Here is an 18,763-nt window from a genome sequence, read left to right on the forward strand (position 1 = left end):
CGATCGTTACAAACGATGAAGTCCAAAGGCTCTGCCACTGTTGAAATTAAATTCGGAAACCTCGTCTCGACACAATCACAGACGCAACTGATCGGTCGTTTTCAGAACACCTTCCCATCATCTTGACTTCTTTTCAATATGGTCTGATCAAGCACTCCAATGGGCAGAAACGTAAACGAGGCCTGATTCCACAATAACTATGTATGAACTGAAGCAAGAAATCTCTATAAATTTCTATGGGCAATTAGTTTGTACAAATGGCAAGCGATTTGAAAAAACACATAGCTGTTCCGATTTTGAAGAAGCCAACATGCTTACTTTACACAGAAAATGGAACAGGATTCATCTGTCTAAGACAGAAATACTTCATGGATATCGGCGCAAATACCCTGAGGAATGAAAGACCATTGTGGCAAAATTATGGATTCAAGTTGGTGTTGCTGGAGGAAATTCCTTGAGAGGGACTTCCGAATGAATGGTGCGCGCATCGGAAGAAATCATTATCGCCTCATCGAAAGCCACTTGGTTGATGTAGTCCGGGCGAAGACATTTTACTCAGCATAGCAGACGCAGCAGCTTCAGACTCGTCTACGTGGTCCCTTAACCCTCTGGCCAACTGCTCTGGAGATAAGATCGACGAAATATTGGACTCTTCGTTGTTGTAAGACAGTAGATCAGATAGCATAGTTGCTGGATGGAATTCGCCACCGTGTCGTAGGATGCGTTCCTGGTAGAGCTGAAAAGAGAAGAAATCGGTTGGAGCACAATGACAAAAGTTCACCGTATTCACTTTAGTAAATAAGGCTAATAAGCCTGACAACCGCTCAACACTTGTGTAAGAGGAAGGCGTCTTCAATGTAGATGTTTTTATCAGCTTTCTAATGAACTATAGTTAATCACTTCAAGAAGGTACAACCTGTATCGCCAAGCGACCATCGACTATTCGGCCATGTTGAGGGGGTGAATAACTAATTATATAGATCTGTGGACCTGATTCACGATACCAGAAATAGTCCGCGTAATGTGATTAGAAATGCTGGGACGTCATAGGATCAAAGGGCGAATACAAGGATTGCTGCGATTGATCGGGAAAAAATCGACGGAACAATCAAGAATAATGAACGGTATAGCTAACAAATGTACAGTAGAGTTTCTCAGTCAGTCACTGTATTGGCTATAAACCATGTTTTCGACTGCTACAGTTTCGGTCACCGGAAAATGAGACAGCGTGAGGGAAAGACAGCCAAGCATTGGAGGCGATGATTTAACCAGGTAGTTGGGTAAACTGGGCAACTACACATTGAAGGCGATGGCCTTGATGCACGGGCGCACTGACCTCGTGATTGAGTCATGTCTGTCAGTGTTACTAATCGTAGGTGAGTTGAACCGAGCCTCCATACGGGGAGGCGGCAATCGTCGACCCGACTGAGTTTGATGGTTAGTGTATGAAATTGACTAAAATCCAGAGTTTATTTTAGTTTCATTCGTCTTTCAACCACATGTGGACAAGCTTACTTCAAACCGGGCTACTCTCAGCTACTGAGAGTGTGAGATCAAGACTGTGGTACGAGGACTACAAAGCGAAATGGCGTTGCATAAGTAGGACATCATGGACTAGAGATAAGTGGTAACAGGATCACCAGCTAAATAAAGCTACAGTATTCGTCAATGTCTCCAGCAGTTGAGGTGGTTCCCCGATATCCCTGTCTCTAACAAAACTTGAAGTAATGCATTGTTGAACTTTTAAGCCTCTGCACAATTCACTCGGCGTAGACCGTAGTCAACCAGTCCTTCCGCACTTCACAGTTCTGGATCCTCAAGATTTTCTTCGGAAGGAATTCTGAGTGACAAAAAGAATGCCGAAAAATGTGTCTCGCAGGGTACACATTCCGACTACCATTGCACCAAAGCCACCCGCCTATATAAGCGCTGCACACAGCAACAAAATTGGTCCCCTAGCTACAGCATTTATGCTTGGTAGGTGACTTACATATTATTTACCGCAATGTTTTTTAAAGAAATTTCAACCAGATATAATCAGCCAAGCAATGAAGAGCTGGAGGTTAACAGCGTTGTTTGTATTTTGGCTGAAACAGAGCAATCATTAGAAACCCATTGCTTTACGATTCGACCCCGAGTACTGATGGCCTGTAGTAAAGACGAAACAGAGGTCTGGCGTTTTCCTCACAATGACTGCCTAGAACTCCTCGATCGGCACACACTGCTATTTGTGACGGTTTTCTTGCTAACAGACCAATCACAAAGAGGCCACCGGAATTAGAAGGCAGCACGCAACGACCGTTCCTAATCACGGATGCTCCAACGGTGTCCATTACAGAACAACCTAGTTGTCCAAAAATTTACGAGTGCCAAGCTTTTAAAGGACTTCGAGACAATCGAAGAGCTATTGCGTACACACTGCGGGTTGACAGATCACCAACAGCTTCGGTGCATAGCAGCCATGCCACCCGAAGGGAATACGGGGGCTGAGACATTGTCAGGTTGCCCAAACCTACACAGGACCAGTCGAGATGCGGAGGTCGGAATCGAAGCACGAACCTTCCGGTTAGTAGGTTTTCACCTTAACCACCGAGCTATCTTGAGCTAGGCTGAAGCCAATTCCGGGGTTAATTCGGTGACCATTCTTTGCAAGACACCTAGCAGTGTGGTTCAACCTCCAGTCAGTGTGATTTGGCTGTGACATCACCCCTGTAATGTGCAATCAATAAATACCTGGAAGACCAACAACCACTGCTGATTGACAAAGTGAAGATGGTCTACATGCTGACCCGAATAAATTAAATACAGTCGCCGGTGTTGTGACATCATACCTCATTAGTGCTAAGGAAATCGGCATTTGTTGGAAATGGTGTAAGCATGGAACTGAAACAAACTGATTCAGAATAGGATGTTCGTTAACCGAGAGAGAGGCCTCCACACTAGTATATCAGCCGAGTGCTGACTGGTTACTGTGTCCTAAATAACCACCGAACAGTTGAAGAATGTTGAGTTGCTCAATTCATGAACACGATATAAACTAACTGCCATTGACAAGGCTTTCCATACCTGTCCTTTGGAGGAAGACCATGGGTCATTGGCAAAACACTGACTCCAGACCAAATGGGCACCAGCTCTTGCCATCAAGTACGAGTAATAGCGCCCACCGTAACCAACAAGGTGGCTAAATCGATGAGGCCAAGCCCCCAAGTAGTCCGGATCGCACATCATCCAGTCAGCTACGCCTGCTGCGCGTTGAATTGAAGACAGTAAACACGAGGAAGCGGGCATTGGAGTGCCATAACCCAATGACCGAGTTGTTAGCAGAGTCGACTCTGGATGACCGGAGTGCAACCTTTGATCGAGTTGAGCGTAAGTGGCCTAAAAGGAAGACAGTGAGAAGGCGAAAGCATTCAGACATGGTACAACACAGTCGCACATCACATGCGTCAGCAGTTAAACAATAATTATTGGAAAATTACGAGATGTACTACATGATGACAGCGTCCTTTCCGCATAAAGTCTGACGTATTTATCCTCCTCTGGATAGAACATCGAGGAACCGAGCAAAATGGTCGCTACTTGGAGAAGGGTTATTATTAAAATGTGCCTGAAGAACCATCTAACAGTGGCCTCTCCAGAGGGACAGTTGAGCAAAATAAGAATGAGGGAAACAAGAAATGATGAGGTTGAAAAAACGATATATCTGGTTGTTTATCTAGAGGTAAGTCATAACCGAATTTTGCCGCATGATTTGATGTATTCTTTAGATCCGCAAACGTAAAGTGCTGCCAGAAGACTGGGTGGAACCAAACCAAAACCTGATGCTTGTAGACTAGTCAATCGGTGCAGTGGAAGAATTGTTTTAGTGGGCACATTCATCATCTTCAGATGTAAAAAGCCGCGTACTTGGCGTACAGTAGTCACAACTGCCACAGTTTCGCTCGATGACGATTGGCGGAGGTGGGGAGTAGATAGCTAGATTGAAGACGATCCCTTTCAAACTGGGACAAAAACGGGGTTGCGCTGTTTCCCAACCTTCCTCAGCTAGAGGTATGTAAATTCAGTACTGGCTGTTTTCTGGCCAAAACACTGATGTCCGCTTGCAGATGACTGTACCTTATCTTCGGATTCCGAAGCGGAATTACAGCGGCTGACTACAGCGTTCGGTTCATCGGCGTCTCACCCTAGCTTAAACACAAACATGTCTACAACGTTTACCTTTTGTCAACATATAAACTTAAAACATCACTTATTCTAAGGTACTATGTTGTACGGATTCCCACTACTTTGGTAGCATTATTTCTATAGCTGATACGCAATAATGAAATAAACATACGAACCACAAAAGCCAAAACGGCTTTCGTCGTCTTGCGAAATGTGTCTGAAACAGCTAGCACATGCGAATAAGCACCAAGACCGTAGTGTATTAGGCTGTTATACCGTCTTCACTGCTGAAGGGCAGTGAGACCTGGATGTTATAGAGACTGCATGTTCGAGTTCTCGACCGATGTAACTTGCATTTCCTGCGTGAAATCCTTCGGATTAAATGAAATGACCGAACCCTCAGGATCAAAAAGCAAGCGCTGTTGGGGTTGAGTGCAGTCTGATGCAAAATCAGCACCGCCGATCAGGACATTTGGAATGAATGGCTGAAACATGCAGTTCAAAACAACTTGTCTACGGTCAGCTGAAGAGCAGAGATCTAGGTCGGGAACGTCCGAAATCCCACTATTACGACAGCGTTAAAAAGCTGCAAAGTTCCATTTAGGTCATAGGAGCAACCCGGCAACCAACAGAAAGGGGTTGAGGACGGGCATCTAAAATGGGACAAGCTTTGAGACCAAACGCGTTGCTATGTTGGAAAAGAAGCGAGTCATTCGGAAAAGGTTTGAATCTCTATAATGCAGCCTGGACCACGAGGAATTGCACTACATGCGGCCGCGTGCCTTAGTAGGATCGGTCTTACGGGTTACCAATGTAATTACCGGTCCATCTTGTAAAGTCAACCTTCTAGAAGCCAAGGTTTTCCATTTTCTAATACCTACCTGCCAGACATCGCCATGCTAAAGAACACATCATTAACCACAGGGTCAATGAAATACTGCCGGATACTGCTGAGCATTCAACAACCGGAAATACAACTGTCTGCTGTTCAAACAGGGGCGACTCAACATTGTATTTCAAAAAAGACTATTTCGAAGTCTACCAAACAAGGACAAGTACCAGTCAATTTCGAAAACAACAACGAAACCACTGGTACTCAGCAAGGCGTTCGGAATACGAGTAGCTTGATAAAAGATACACCTACGACTATTTACTTTGGACTAAGACTAACTTTCGTCAGCATTTAAGAGATACTCATTCTGGTCTAAATTGATCGGGCCAGACACATGAAGTCTACGTAGACATTAAACCTGTGAAGCTAAACGATAACGAAGCACTGGTGTTCAACACTGACCTCTGCATCTTGTCTGCTCCTGTCCGGGCAACCTGGGAGTATCTCTGCCCACGTGCTTCCTTAGGGTAGCATGGCAGCCAAGTACTAAAAGGGTGTCACAGCTGAATCATCATATCAATTCTCACCACTGCCTTAGTTGTGGTGCATAGTTTTGAGACGTTAACTTCTTGGTGGCTTCATAGTGAATCCTTCATCGTATTAAAGTAAGATCGAAATTCTCTGCGTCAACTAGATGTGAATGATTATTTACTGTTGTGACCGTTATTGGGAGCGAGATGGCCCAAATAGTTAGAGCGCGAATTAACTGACCGCAAGGTCTGTGGTTCGAACCCGACCTCTGCCTCTCGACTTCCCTGTCTAGACTTGGGTAACCTGGCAGTATGCAAGCCCTCGTGCTTCCTTCTGGTGGCATGGCAGTTAGGCACCGAAAGGGCGCTACGGCTGAAAGATTTGTTTTGATTTGTTGTGGCACATGAATGGTCCTAAAAAGCAACTAGTTTGGAGTATTGCTGCGCCAACATATGGACCTTTGGTCAGAGGAAATTACGCAACAGTATGAGATCCTTTTGGAATTTGATGAGGACGATCAGCTTCCTTAACAATAGGAAATTTATGGGTGATTGCAAAGCAGTCAACGCCAGAAACGGTAGTGTACCTGTTGCAGCAACTCAACACTCAAGCCCAATCCTCCACTGACTGTCAGCCTTTGTAGTGCCAACAGTTCTTCTCGACCTGGAGCTTTCCCAGTTGACCAATGTCTCGCATATTCTTTTGCTACCCGAGAATCCAAAGCAAATCGCTCAAACAAAGTTGATGGCAGTTCAGCCAAGTCGGTGCTACAGCTGAAAAAAATAGAGAACTAAACTGAAGGCCTGGAATAAATTGAAACTACTTTGGAGAGATATGCGCTAAAAAAACTCCTGAATTAGAGAAACATCTTGTCCATTTGTTTACCACTAAAGGTCAATTAGTTGTCCGTGGAGAATCGACAAACCATGAGGAACGTACCGTGTTCCTGTTACGTGTTGGTATCGAGTTCGGGCCAGCATTGAATGTAAAGCGTGGCCCCATTCGTGAAACAGATTTTCGACCTGACCAGGGGAGAGCAGTGGCGGACGTCCTGTTTCCGTGGGAGGTGGTAATGTCAACTGCAGTGTGATTATCGGGTTCTGGTAGTCGTCTCCGTTGAGACATCGGCCACCTCGAATGGTATAGTGGCAATCCTTTGGGAATGTGTGAAAAAAAGGATGTTAAAGAATCGATTTTGACGGTTAAACAACCCTGAAGAAGAGCAGCAGCGCAAAAACCCTGAAGCAAATGGTTTGGGAGACGCCAAAAGACGGGTTTCTGAGTCATGGACAGACAAATTCAGTAAGATGTATATAGTTCCGTGTAAAGGGCTAAAAATAGGAAGGTTTTTATGAAACAGAACTTTGAACGGCTGGTATATGACTGAATACAAAATGGGGTTCTGTCATTGGTGGCACCGAAAAATGCAGACCTTAAAAAATGTATGACCTAGGGAACCAAGCCCTGATAAATCATCCTTACTTCCGATACTAATAGGCATAACAGGATATTCCTCATGCTCACTGCAGATTACATTCACTTATCACTGCATTTATTACGGCCTATGGGAATTGATGAAATACATGTAGAAATGTGGCAACGGCTTACGTGATACGCCAAGAAAAGAGTCGCGCCCTGCATAAAACGATCCTCAGAAAGAGAAAGAAGCCTAACTCAAGCAGTTGGTAGTGATAGTCGATGGCGGTTTGTGAACGGATAAGATACACTACAAGGTAGCAACGCTCTATTGTACAATGAAGTTTTTGAGATCCCTCGTTCTTTTCAGGAGTACTATACGCAGTCATCATCATCATCAAAGAAAGCAACAATAGTGTTGGTACTGATGCTTCGAGTAGGCTACAATCCCGAAAAACATGGACACTGTACCCGAAGACGTCCTTAAAGTGACATTCAATCTCATCTTGATAACCTGTCCAAGTTCACTCAGAAAAACTGTAAAGGAGTATGCTCTGCTCTGGCAACGCCATGAGCCCATGGTGGAGAGCGGGCCTGTATCACATACTGAAGACAGAGTACAGACCGAGTGTGGTCGACCGAAGGTGTGCAAAGCGCCGTTATAGCCAGAACTGTAAGACAGTAGTGGACAAGAAAACATATGATGAACAGAAGGCTAATCGGATGCATGAAGAGGTCGGACGGCAAACAGTGGAAATAATAAGTGGGTTAAGTCAACGATGTAGATGGTTCCAGATGCTTGCAGAACGGCTTCTTCTCAGCTGCCGTCAAAACACCCCACTCGCTAATTACCCTAGTAACTGAAAGTACATGATATACTCGTTGAGCGCATAGGAGGCTCCTTTGAGGTATAGTTCTTTGGAGGTGACTAAACACTGCTAATGGGGAAAAACCAGAATCCATCGTTCGTTTTGTAGAAGCTAGCCTCCGGGGTTCTATTTCTGGTAAGAACCAGTGTTTATACACTATAACTTAGCAGGCGAAAACTGTTCGGGACAAGCCAAAGTGAAGATCCTATAAAAGTAGCATAAATGAATAAAATGATGACGTCCGTAAATAAGAGTTACCTGCGCTGGTTTCCCTGGCCGATCAAGCAAATCACAATAGACTAGGCCAATTTGTTTCTCAGGGCCAGGTTTCATGTCGGGCATTGAATGCCTTCTTGCATAAACCCCAATTTTAACAACAGAAGGATGCCAACATTCGCCTGGTATAATCGGTTCCACACGAAGTTTCAAACCAAAAAGACAGTCTGCCAGCTGGGAGACGCCTTCCATACAGGCTCCTAGGGAAAAATAGTCGACAAGTTGCTGAAAGAAAAAGGCAAGAAAGTTCAGTTGGTTCAAAACAGCAACGGCGCTCTAAATGTGCCACAGAGATAACGATAACCATCAAAGGATTCAGCGTGCTGTCGGATCTGGAGTAGCAACACGTGTCCCATACGCGCAATGGTGCAATACACGAGTATTGCTGACTAAGTTCGATATCATGCTTGCACTGAAAAGATGTTTGCGCGATAAAACAGTTCGAAAGCGGAAAGTTCGATAAGTGACGGGAAACTAGCAACAACAGGCAAGAGGCTGTTAGTGACGAACGGTGATTCTACACTGTAGGGGCAGTGTGGACATTCGAAAGCGGAAAGTTCGATAAGTGACAGGAAACTAGCAACAACAAGCAAGAGGCTGCTAGTGACGAACGATGATTCTACACTGTAGGGGCAGTGTGGACAAAAATACGAAGTAGTGGAGAGATAACAATGTTGGCCAGGTATGAAGGCATTTTGTTTCGTGTAAAACAAACGGTTTAAATTTGGCGTGCGGTTGACAAGGTGACGCGGATATTAGCAACCCGTGGAACAGAAATAGGATGCATGTGGTTGTGCAGAATAGCTTTGGTCTTGACGTTCGGTCTGCACGTTGAAGTCGATCCATGTTCATTTAAACGGTGACTAGGAAACAACATGCGCTGAACTGGATTTTGGTGAGTGTTAAAGTGTTAGAGTTTATTAGTTACCCCAGAAATAGCACAAGGGGAGGGCATTCGAGAACTCAATAAGCGTCACTTAAACGTCTTACTGCGATTAACTCCCATACCATGACAACATGGTATGATATGGTATGGGACAGACAGAGGAAGAGAACAGATTGCTTGGCGAAAATCCTATGGATAGTTCGAAAGCCATAAAATGTATGGTCAGTGTTCTGTAATTCTAAGCCCCTCTGAGTACACTTCATTAGGGTAGGCTAGCACGTCGGCGACCCAGCGAAATCACTAACAGCACTATTGCGATAAAAGTGCATCATGCAGTTGCAAATACCCGAACGCGAATCGGCCGCGGCAAATAACACTAACACCCATCCCACACGTTCACAGGCGAAATGTAGCGCAAAAATTCGCAAGTTGTGCATACTAGTGGAGAAGTTAGGGGGAGAATAGTGCACCAGCTCGATCACTCACACGACAGTGATCAAGGGTGTGGCTATAAATCTAGGGCACACTGGCTTTAACCCAACATACAGTACAAAAAGGCAACTACTGAAGTAAGTTACCTCCCACGCGAATGGTACGCAACATTCACACACGGCTCCAGTGAGTGAATTTTCAACTGTCGACCCTCAGAAAGCAACAACTGTAATCGTTCGATGCACGCAGCTCAGGGTGATCAGGATACCGTTCTCTTCCAGGGTTCTTTGTGGTGAGATCCACGGCACACAGAGCAACTGAAAAATACCAAAGAATAACCAGAAGTGTTAAAAAACAGCGGCTTACGTCGACGCGAGCGGTCTGACGGCACAGTCCCAAAGCGTAGCTAACATCCCATGGCCAAATGCGATCGTGTGCAGGCATGTGACCCAAGTGGTCGGTTGGAAATTTGCTGTTTGACTGACGCGTGGCGGGCACAAGGTGGTCTCGAACGACGTGGCTCGCATTAGGAGATAGCAGGTGGCATAGGTGGTCCAGAAAGAGCCTCACGTTTTCGGAAGTTTCAGCCAGGCTATTTCGGACAGATCGATCAGCGTAAGTGTCGAAACCAGCGGCTCTGTATGGCAGAGCAGAATCAGGGTAGAAGATACATGATGGTTGAATGAAACGAAGGTAAACTACAAAAATACAGGGAGACAATGCTGAGCCGAAAGATCTACTAAGTATCAAAACCTCACAGGTCAACCGTCATTTTACGTTAAACGGATGTTTCGGTCAGAAAAAACGGATATCGTAATTCTAAAGTATGAATGCTCAATTTAGCCGAATAAGTTCGGAAGAAGCACAGTTAGATGGTACATTAGGAGTCGATGCTCAGCGTACGGATAACGGAGAGCGACTGCTTCAGTCGTGTTCTGATCACAGTCATCCTAGCCAGTAAGCGCTTTCAACACAAAAGCGCACATCGAGTTATTTGGAGGCCCACAACTGCAAGGCGGTCATGCACTCAACGGGATCATGAGGCTATCAATTACCGATGAAGAGTCTCAATTGAAGATTGTCGTTCCGTCTGTGGTGTGAAACCTGACTCTGACCACGACATTGTGCGAGCCCGGATATCACTTTGCTTTCCATCAGCATTACATGTGTCAAAGCAGGGTAGTTGTATTTACCAACATCGACCAGTTGTAGTACCTCAAACTTATCGAGCTGAACTGGCTAAAAAGCTACTGGAAAGACGCAGTCATCCAGATGACGAAGATTGCTTGGAGGTTGAATGGAAGCGAGTTAAAGAAGCTATCCGCTCGGCTTTCAGAGCTGTTTATCCAAGCCATTTGACTCAATTAAATAAACACTGGATATCGTCGAGATCAGTGGGTCTTATTACTGCCAGAAAGGCCATACCAACAATTAGCGACTGCGGTGGCGCATGCAGACCTCTCATACACCGGATAATTGGGAGCTTGAAGAATGACAGAGAACGCCGGTGGACTCGGAAGACCTTCAATATAAGCAAGGGGCGCGCCCTATTTCGGTTGATTCGAACGACCGGTCAGCGAAACTAGGTGTGAAAAAAACGGAGCAGCAATTCATCCCCTCAATCGTCCTCATGGGATAAACACTTCAAGGAACAGATTAGCTGGTCTCCTTCAGCAAAACAACTGGAAGAACTCAGCGGGCCTGAATGGAACACCGAAAACAGTCCACCGTTAACAACAGAAATCCGGGGTGTGATATCAAATGCCCTGCGCGACAAGGCGCCTGGTGCTGATGGTCCAAACCCCGCACTCTCAAAAGGTAATGAGATCGTCGTGGACAAGCTGAAAACCACATTGCAGAAGAATTGGAACGAAAACAGAATACCAGTCGAATGGAACTCCTCGACCGCCATCCAAGCTTTCATAAAGAACATAAGAACGTCACGCGAAAACCATCGTGGCATCAGTCTGGTATCTGTCACATCTGAGATGCTCTCTGGTATTATTTTACGCAGTTTGATTGATTATTGGGAGACACGCGAATCAAGTTGGGTTTTGCCCCGGTCGAGGATGAACCGACCACATCTGTACCCTGAAACGAGTTCTTGAACAGCACCACTCCTTGACCTGAAAGCTGCTTTTGACTCTGCTGATAGTCAGAGACGTTGGCGGCGTCTGGAGATCAAAGGCGTCCCTTCGAAATTTATACCCCTCATGAGGTCGCCATACGCGAACTCCTATGGGCGCGTACGAGTATACGGTACGCTTTCGCTAGAATTTACCATGTCCAGTGGTGTAAGGCAGGACTGTCCTCTCCCACCTTTCCCGGGACGTTTGTCCAAGGACACTAAGTACGCGGACGACATTGCTTTTCTTGGTTCAGATCATTCAAAAATGCAAACCATTGTAGAAAACCTAAAAAAAACTCTGCCGCACGGTTTGGCATGCGCATCACACTTGCAAAGTGTAAAGTGTTGCTACAAGATTAGATGGGACCAAACCCAAACCTCACGTTTGCAGGTGTGCCAATCAACGTGGTAAATAAGTTTGTTTACCTTGGAGTTGTATAAATTCCGGCGGACTGGCTGGAGATAAGATTACTCTTCGAATCGGGAAGATCGGGGCCGCTTTCGCCAACCTCCGACGTCTATGGCGCCGAAGTGACGTCAGTTTGTCTGTCAAGGGCAGAGTTTACACTACGGTAGTGCACTCCATACTGAAGCAGTGAAGCGTCGGTGTTGAACACTGATGTCATGCTGTCGATGATGATGATGACTCCATACTGATTTAGGGATCAGAGACGTGGCCTCTACGCGCAGAGGACATAAGAAAGATGTCAGTGTTTGACCACCAGCGTCTCCGAAGCATTGGTCGAGTATGGTGTGAACATCGGATTAGCAATGCTGAGGTACGCCAGATGACCCTAAGAAGAAGGAATTACCCACGCTTCATAGGTTACGCTGGTTAGGACATGTACGCCGCATGCCAGAAGACCGTCTGCCTCTCAGAGCGACCAAGAGCTGCAGTGTATGACGCGGCCATGACTTATGAAAACCAGTTAACAGAGCCGGTTCCAAAGGTACCGCCTCATATCAAATGCCCTGCGCGACAAGGCGCCTGGTGCTGATGGTCCAAACCCCGCACTCTCAAAAGGTAATGAGATCGTCGTGGACAAGCTGAAAACCACACTGCAGAAGAATTGGAACGAAAACAGAATACCAGTCGAATGGAACTCCTCGACCGCCATCCAAGCTTTCATAAAGAACATAAGAACGTCACGCGAAAACCATCGTGGCATCAGTCTGGTATCTGTCACATCTGAGATGCTCTCTGGTATTATTTTACGCAGTTTGATTGATTATTGGGAGACACGCGAATCAAGTTGGGTTTTGCCCCGGTCGAGGATGAACCGACCACATCTGTACCCTGAAACGAGTTCTTGAACAGCACCACTCCTTGACCTGAAAGCTGCTTTTGACTCTGCTGATAGTCAGAGACGTTGGCGGCGTCTGGAGATCAAAGGCGTCCCTTCGAAATTTATATTCCTCATGAGGTCGCCATACGCGAACTCCTATGGGCGCGTACGAGTATACGGTACGCTTTCGCTAGAATTTACCATGTCCAGTGGTGTAAGGCAGGACTGTCCTCTCCCACCTTTCCCGGGACGTTTGTCCAAGGACACTAAGTACGCGAACGACATTGCTTTTCTTGGTTCAGATCATTCAAAAATGCAAACCATTGTAGAAAACCTAAAAAAAACTCTGCCGCACGGTTTGGCATGCGCATCACACTTGCAAAGTGTAAAGTGTTGCTACAAGATTAGATGGGACCAAACCCAAACCTCACGTTTGCAGGTGTGCCAATCAACGTGGTAAATAAGTTTGTTTACCTTGGAGTTGTATAAATTCCGGCGGACTGGCTGGAGATAAGATTACTCTTCGAATCGGGAAGATCGGGGCCGCTTTCGCCAACCTCCGACGTCTATGGCGCCGAAGTGACGTCAGTTTGTCTGTCAAGGGCAGAGTTTACACTACGGTAGTGCACTCCATACTGAAGCAGTGAAGCGTCGGTGTTGAACACTGATGTCATGCTGTCGATGATGATGATGACTCCATACTGATTTAGGGATCAGAGACGTGGCCTCTACGCGCAGAGGACATAAGAAAGATGTCAGTGTTTGACCACCAGCGTCTCCGAAGCATTGGTCGAGTATGGTGTGAACATCGGATTAGCAATGCTGAGGTACGCCAGATGACCCTAAGAAGAAGGAATTACCCACGCTTCATAGGTTACGCTGGTTAGGACATGTACGCCGCATGCCAGAAGACCGTCTGCCTCGCGGAGCTCTCCCAGCTCTCGCAGCCCTGCGCTGAGTGGAAGTGACCGACAGGTGAACAATGTACGACCTGGTAACGAGGTATCAAAACACTGATCAGTCAACTTAGTCGGGTCGACAACTGCCCCCTCCCTGGATGGGGACCTCAGGACTCAAATCACCAATGGTCAATGACACTGGCAGAAATGGCCCAATCACGCAGCTGGTGGCGCTCATACCTCAAAGCTATCGTCTTCAATGCGCAGCTATCCCGTTCCCGAAATGACTGAACATACTATCGCCTCGGAGGCTTGGCCGTATCCCCTACACTCTCCCACTTCCCGGCCATCAAAACTATAGAAGCTGGAGCCATCGTGCCTATGGTACACGGCTGATAATTTAAGTAAGGGCTTTTGGAATGATTGTGTTGGGCTAAATCCCTCCAACACCCACTCTTATGCTTTTCCTCATAATAAGGCTCTCCAGTAAATCGCGGTTGTATGGCAACGAAGTATCAGTGTTGTTGCACATCAACGTTATGCTTTCGACGACGATGATGGTGATGATGATTCAACAGCAGGTGCCGCACACAGACCGTCCCATATTTCAGTAGGGACGATATTCATACTAGAGCATTTTTGAGCACTGCTTACACGGTTGAAAACCATAGAAAACCATCAGCGGCAAACCGTGCTAAAATAAACTAAAGTGAACTTAACCATCAAGAGAAATACTGCCTATCAACTGCATGTGGATACGGAAACCGGAAAAATGTGCAGAAATTCGATGCAGATATGAAGCGATCCCTCCTGAAAATGAATTCAATCAATTGGATGGTTGAATGTAAACAGAACGTTTACACAAGGTTTGACAACAAGCTAGATGGAACGGCCCGGCCTAAATTATGAAACCGGTCCTAGGAAGGTTTTGAAATCAGTCGGACTGCTAACACTTGCGAATGAAACGGGTTTGTTTACCGTGCCATCCGATGGCGCATTTCCATCAACTCTGTCAGTCTTGTTTCTTGTCCTGGTAACGGTGCGTAGTAAGTCCGGTAGGTGGCAGCACGAACATCCGGACGCGGATCCTCTAACACCGGATGAGTAAGTTGGATCTGTTCGAACGGAGGTGACCATTTATCCGCATTCTTGAAAGCAAGATCAGGTGGAGGGAATAGCACAGGCGTGTGGGCAGTCTGGAGAGCAAATAAGCGGGTCAGAGAAGGAAATTATTGTAAGATGACATTTAGACAAATAAAAAAAGGATAAATGAATCAACGTAAAAATCACGATGGGTGTTGTTGAGGACAGGCACGAAATCACAAGCGTGGGAATTGACCATACTAATAGCCGGTCCCTTCTAAACTCAAGAGATACGCGTCCTCAACAAAAATGAACAGTACATACAGGCTTTACGGAAAACGTACGGGAGAAAGGAAAAAAATCTCTCCACTAATCTAAAAACCGGGAAGATCAAATTAAGTCAGTCTCCATCGCCAAACTTAGATGAACGGAACATTTAAGTTAAAGGAAGAGACTACATTAAAAATTCCCCACAAACGAGTAATGGTCCGGCTCAGTTAACTATAGTTAACCTATGAAAGTCCAAAACACGCACCTCAACAAACGTGGCGCCCAACGCAAGGGCCGTCGACGCGGTCTTCACAAACTCAGCTTGCCTAGATGGATCCTGGAGCTGGACACCAGAAAGCTCAAAGTCAGCAACAAACAGATCCAAAACTCGACGATCAATTTTGTCCATTGTGTCGTCGATGGGCAAACAGCCGGGAGATCTACCAACAGTCGCTCCTGCTTGACTAGCTCGAACCGAAGCAAAGTACAATTCGGGGGTTGTGTTTAGTTCCTCGACAAGCCGTCCAATAGCTTGGCAAGCCTCGGAAGCAGCAACCCGAAACGGTCCATCAGGATGCAACATCCGAATACAATCAGCCAAATCAGCGACACGACATAAAGTATCAGACATATCGTCCAGCACCTGAAACGAAACAGGTGAAGAAAAAACGAGATAAATTTCGAAGTCACTAAAATACTCCATATCCAGAGGTTCAGGAGGGAAAAGATGTAAGCAGCGTATGACCTTGTGCAAAAACTATCGTTGACTAAGTATTTACTTCCTCTGCGTTTGTTCCTTTGGACAGTAACAGCACGTAACAGTACGATCGGTAGCAAACACGCCCAAACTCTCATGCTTTTTAGTCAGTATTAAGGGGTCATTCGAGATGACCCATGAGCCAACACCGATATGCGCTATCTACGATGGTGTGTGAGGTATAGAAATCAACTCCACATACTCGAAAAATTGGCAGAAGGACCGTAGTTCTTAGGAACAGCAGTTAAAACAACCGCCATCTGTTCACCCGAATAGACGAATCAGGTAACACTTGTTGACAAACTAGGTCAGATGATGCTCATGGTTCAACCAAAATACGATACACTTCACGCTAAAATAGGGTGTTGCAGTGAATGCCTATTACAGAATCAAGCTATTGCTACCGCAAAAACGACCAACCATCGCCAAAATACTTTACAACGGGGTGTTTTCATGGCATTCTAATTCTTTCATCATCTGTGGCATTTTCTAAAACACTAACAGTCCAGTTCGGTCCACGTACTAAAGGCAGTTCGTTGCAACTGACAAATTCTTTTGCCGAGAACAAGGAAAATGAGAACCCATGAGAAGGAGACAATGACCTGGCCACCTCAGAGAAGCTGAATGGATGTTTATTTTATCAGAGGGGAAACGGAACGGATGCGCACGACTGCCACCGGCTCAGTGATCGGGGTAAATCTGGCAATCAGTCTTCAACCAGCGGTCCCCCACCAGGGAAAACTGTAGTAGCTAACGCGACTGAGGTTACTGGTTAAGCTATCACACTCAGATGCCATGTCACCGACCACCTCCCCTTGATCGTTTTCACTCCGCGTACAGTTGCACGAAAACGGCCCTATCAATTAAACTGCCCTGTGACGTGAGAACGTAATCCAACCAGTCTAACCTGTGGGATATGGTTAGCTCGTCCAACAGGTTCAATTTTGTACTGCTGGTCCGATATATGAACCATAGCCCGCCAATGGTTCTGAGATACCCGTGGTCAGGTAGCAAGAGCTTTCCGTCTGTTGTGCGAAAACATTACGACGTTGACCCATAAAATGGTGTGGATCAAACTGCTATAAAGCACTTCATCATGGCGAACACGAACGTCATGCAAGTCGCGCAGGTGATTAAGGTTGACAAAACTTGTCCAGCTCCATCACTTCCCGATCTGCCATGTGGTTCTGTCTTTAACTCGACCATCGGGGCTTATACAACTACCTAGGCAAATAACTTTACCTAACGTGTCGACTGGCTCATGTGTAAGAATGAGATTTGAACTTGGTCACAAACAACGTTCGATCCAAAGTTCCAGTATGAAACACCTGCAAAGCCAGCGACAGAAGCATTTAGGTTTGGTTCAGACCTAAGTAGTGCGATATCCTTCGCGCATTCAACCGCTGTGAGGGAACGTCCGATGGCAAGGAGGATGACCGCAAATAACATATCAGTAATAAAGTCGCAGGAGAATGGCAACAGGAGGCAGACTTGTGTGATGCCAAGTGACACAATGAACTCAAAGGTTATTTAGAAATGTTTTCGAACGTAGTTGTCGTACAATGTGACTATATACACTGACTGACAAGGCAAAGAAACACTCAGTGGCGAGGGGCAATTCACTAGTAATATTGCCAAATGCTACTTGTTCCAAATAGTGGCTATAAATAGTCTAAGTCGACTAAAAGAATAGACACGGAGCAAAACAGTAGGTACCATAGTAAACAAACCTGGACCATTTTCCGCGTCCTGTTGGGGGACAGTGCCTCATTTAACAATGACTTGGAACGTTCCGTGGCATCCTGGACAAGACTGGCGAATCCATTCGGACTGATGAGCTCTTTGGTTAAAAAAACACCTGAAAACACCTGCGATCTTCAGGACGAAAATTCTAACCTGTCACTTTAGGCGAGTCGGTTACCGTCAAATCCTGAGGTCGGTTGAAAGCGTCTGCCAAAGAACCCAATCGAGCATAGTGGATGAACCGGGGCGAGTGTGCCACCAGGTGTTGGTAATGTCGGTTTAACACCCTACCCGATAATTTATTCAGTGAGGCTACAATAGTAGCAAGCATGTGCATTGGAAATCAAATTGATGCCTCTGAAATTCCAGAAAAGAATGAATTATCAATGGCGGAAATGACTGGATAAGTGATAGCGGTAATATAAAAGCTAGGTATCATCAGGGACATCACCACCATCATCACTCTCAACACAGACAGCAACACTAAGGTTTCATTAAATACAATAATAATCGTCCAGCTGTAGCACCCTTTCGGTGCCTAGCTGCCATGCCACACGAAGGAGGCACGAGGGCTGGGATACTGCCAGGTTGCCCAAGCCTAGACAGGGAAAGTCGAGTGGCAGAGGTCGGGTTCGAACCACGGACCTTCCTGTCAGTAAATTCGCGCTCTAACCACTTGGCCCATCTCGCCCATTGCTGAACCAAAAACTTTACCTCATAATATTTAAAGACTTAGAGTGAAAACAAAAGTGTGGGTGAGTGGGAATACCTGGCTCCGCCCAATCGCAAGCATCCTAAGGTGCCTACACCTCCAAGCGCTCAGCCTAACAATCTGGAAAGAAACTCACAACAAGAACGCCACTGACATCAGCCGCCATTTCTTACAATGCCTCCAGCCAGGTGCAGAAAAGGACCCTATCCTCATCATCACCATCATCGACAGCATGACATCAGTGTTCAACACCGAGGCTTCACTGCCGTACAACCATGACTTATTTGAAAGCCTTATTGTGAAGAAGAGAATAAAGGTGGATGCGGGAGGGACTTAGTGCCAGCTTAACACAATCATTCCGAGGTGCCTACACTTCCACACATTCACTCAGGCAATCTGGACAGAAACTGACAACAAGAACGCCACTGACATCGGTTGGCAGCCATATCTTGTAGTGTCTCCAACCAGGCACAGTGAGG

At 46.0% G+C, this 18,763-nt stretch overlaps 2 protein-coding genes across 2 annotated transcripts in view; one reads left to right on the forward strand and one right to left on the reverse strand.

Moving 5' to 3' along the window:
* The window catches only part of T265_11165 (hypothetical protein), a gene marked incomplete at both ends in the record, with an annotated part of 30,767 nt that extends 24,150 nt beyond the window's left edge, over positions 1–6,617 (forward strand). Inside the window, one exon of the mRNA XM_009177754.1 lies at positions 6,421–6,617. Coding sequence (XP_009176018.1) covers positions 6,421–6,617 — 197 coding nt within the window. The remainder of the gene's footprint in view (positions 1–6,420) is intronic.
* Positions 188–18,763, reverse strand: part of T265_11166 (hypothetical protein) — a gene marked incomplete at both ends in the record, with an annotated part of 19,886 nt that continues 1,310 nt past the window's right edge. The window contains 8 exons of the mRNA XM_009177755.1: positions 188–736; positions 3,067–3,378; positions 8,071–8,364; positions 9,773–10,043; positions 14,698–14,915; positions 15,338–15,715; positions 17,560–17,687; positions 17,726–17,884. Coding sequence (XP_009176019.1) covers positions 509–736; positions 3,067–3,378; positions 8,071–8,364; positions 9,773–10,043; positions 14,698–14,915; positions 15,338–15,715; positions 17,560–17,687; positions 17,726–17,884 — 1,988 coding nt within the window. The remainder of the gene's footprint in view (positions 737–3,066; positions 3,379–8,070; positions 8,365–9,772; positions 10,044–14,697; positions 14,916–15,337; positions 15,716–17,559; positions 17,688–17,725; positions 17,885–18,763) is intronic.

This window comes from Opisthorchis viverrini, assembly GCF_000715545.1.
Source record: "Opisthorchis viverrini unplaced genomic scaffold opera_v5_451, whole genome shotgun sequence".
NCBI lineage: Eukaryota > Metazoa > Platyhelminthes > Trematoda > Opisthorchiida > Opisthorchiidae > Opisthorchis > Opisthorchis viverrini.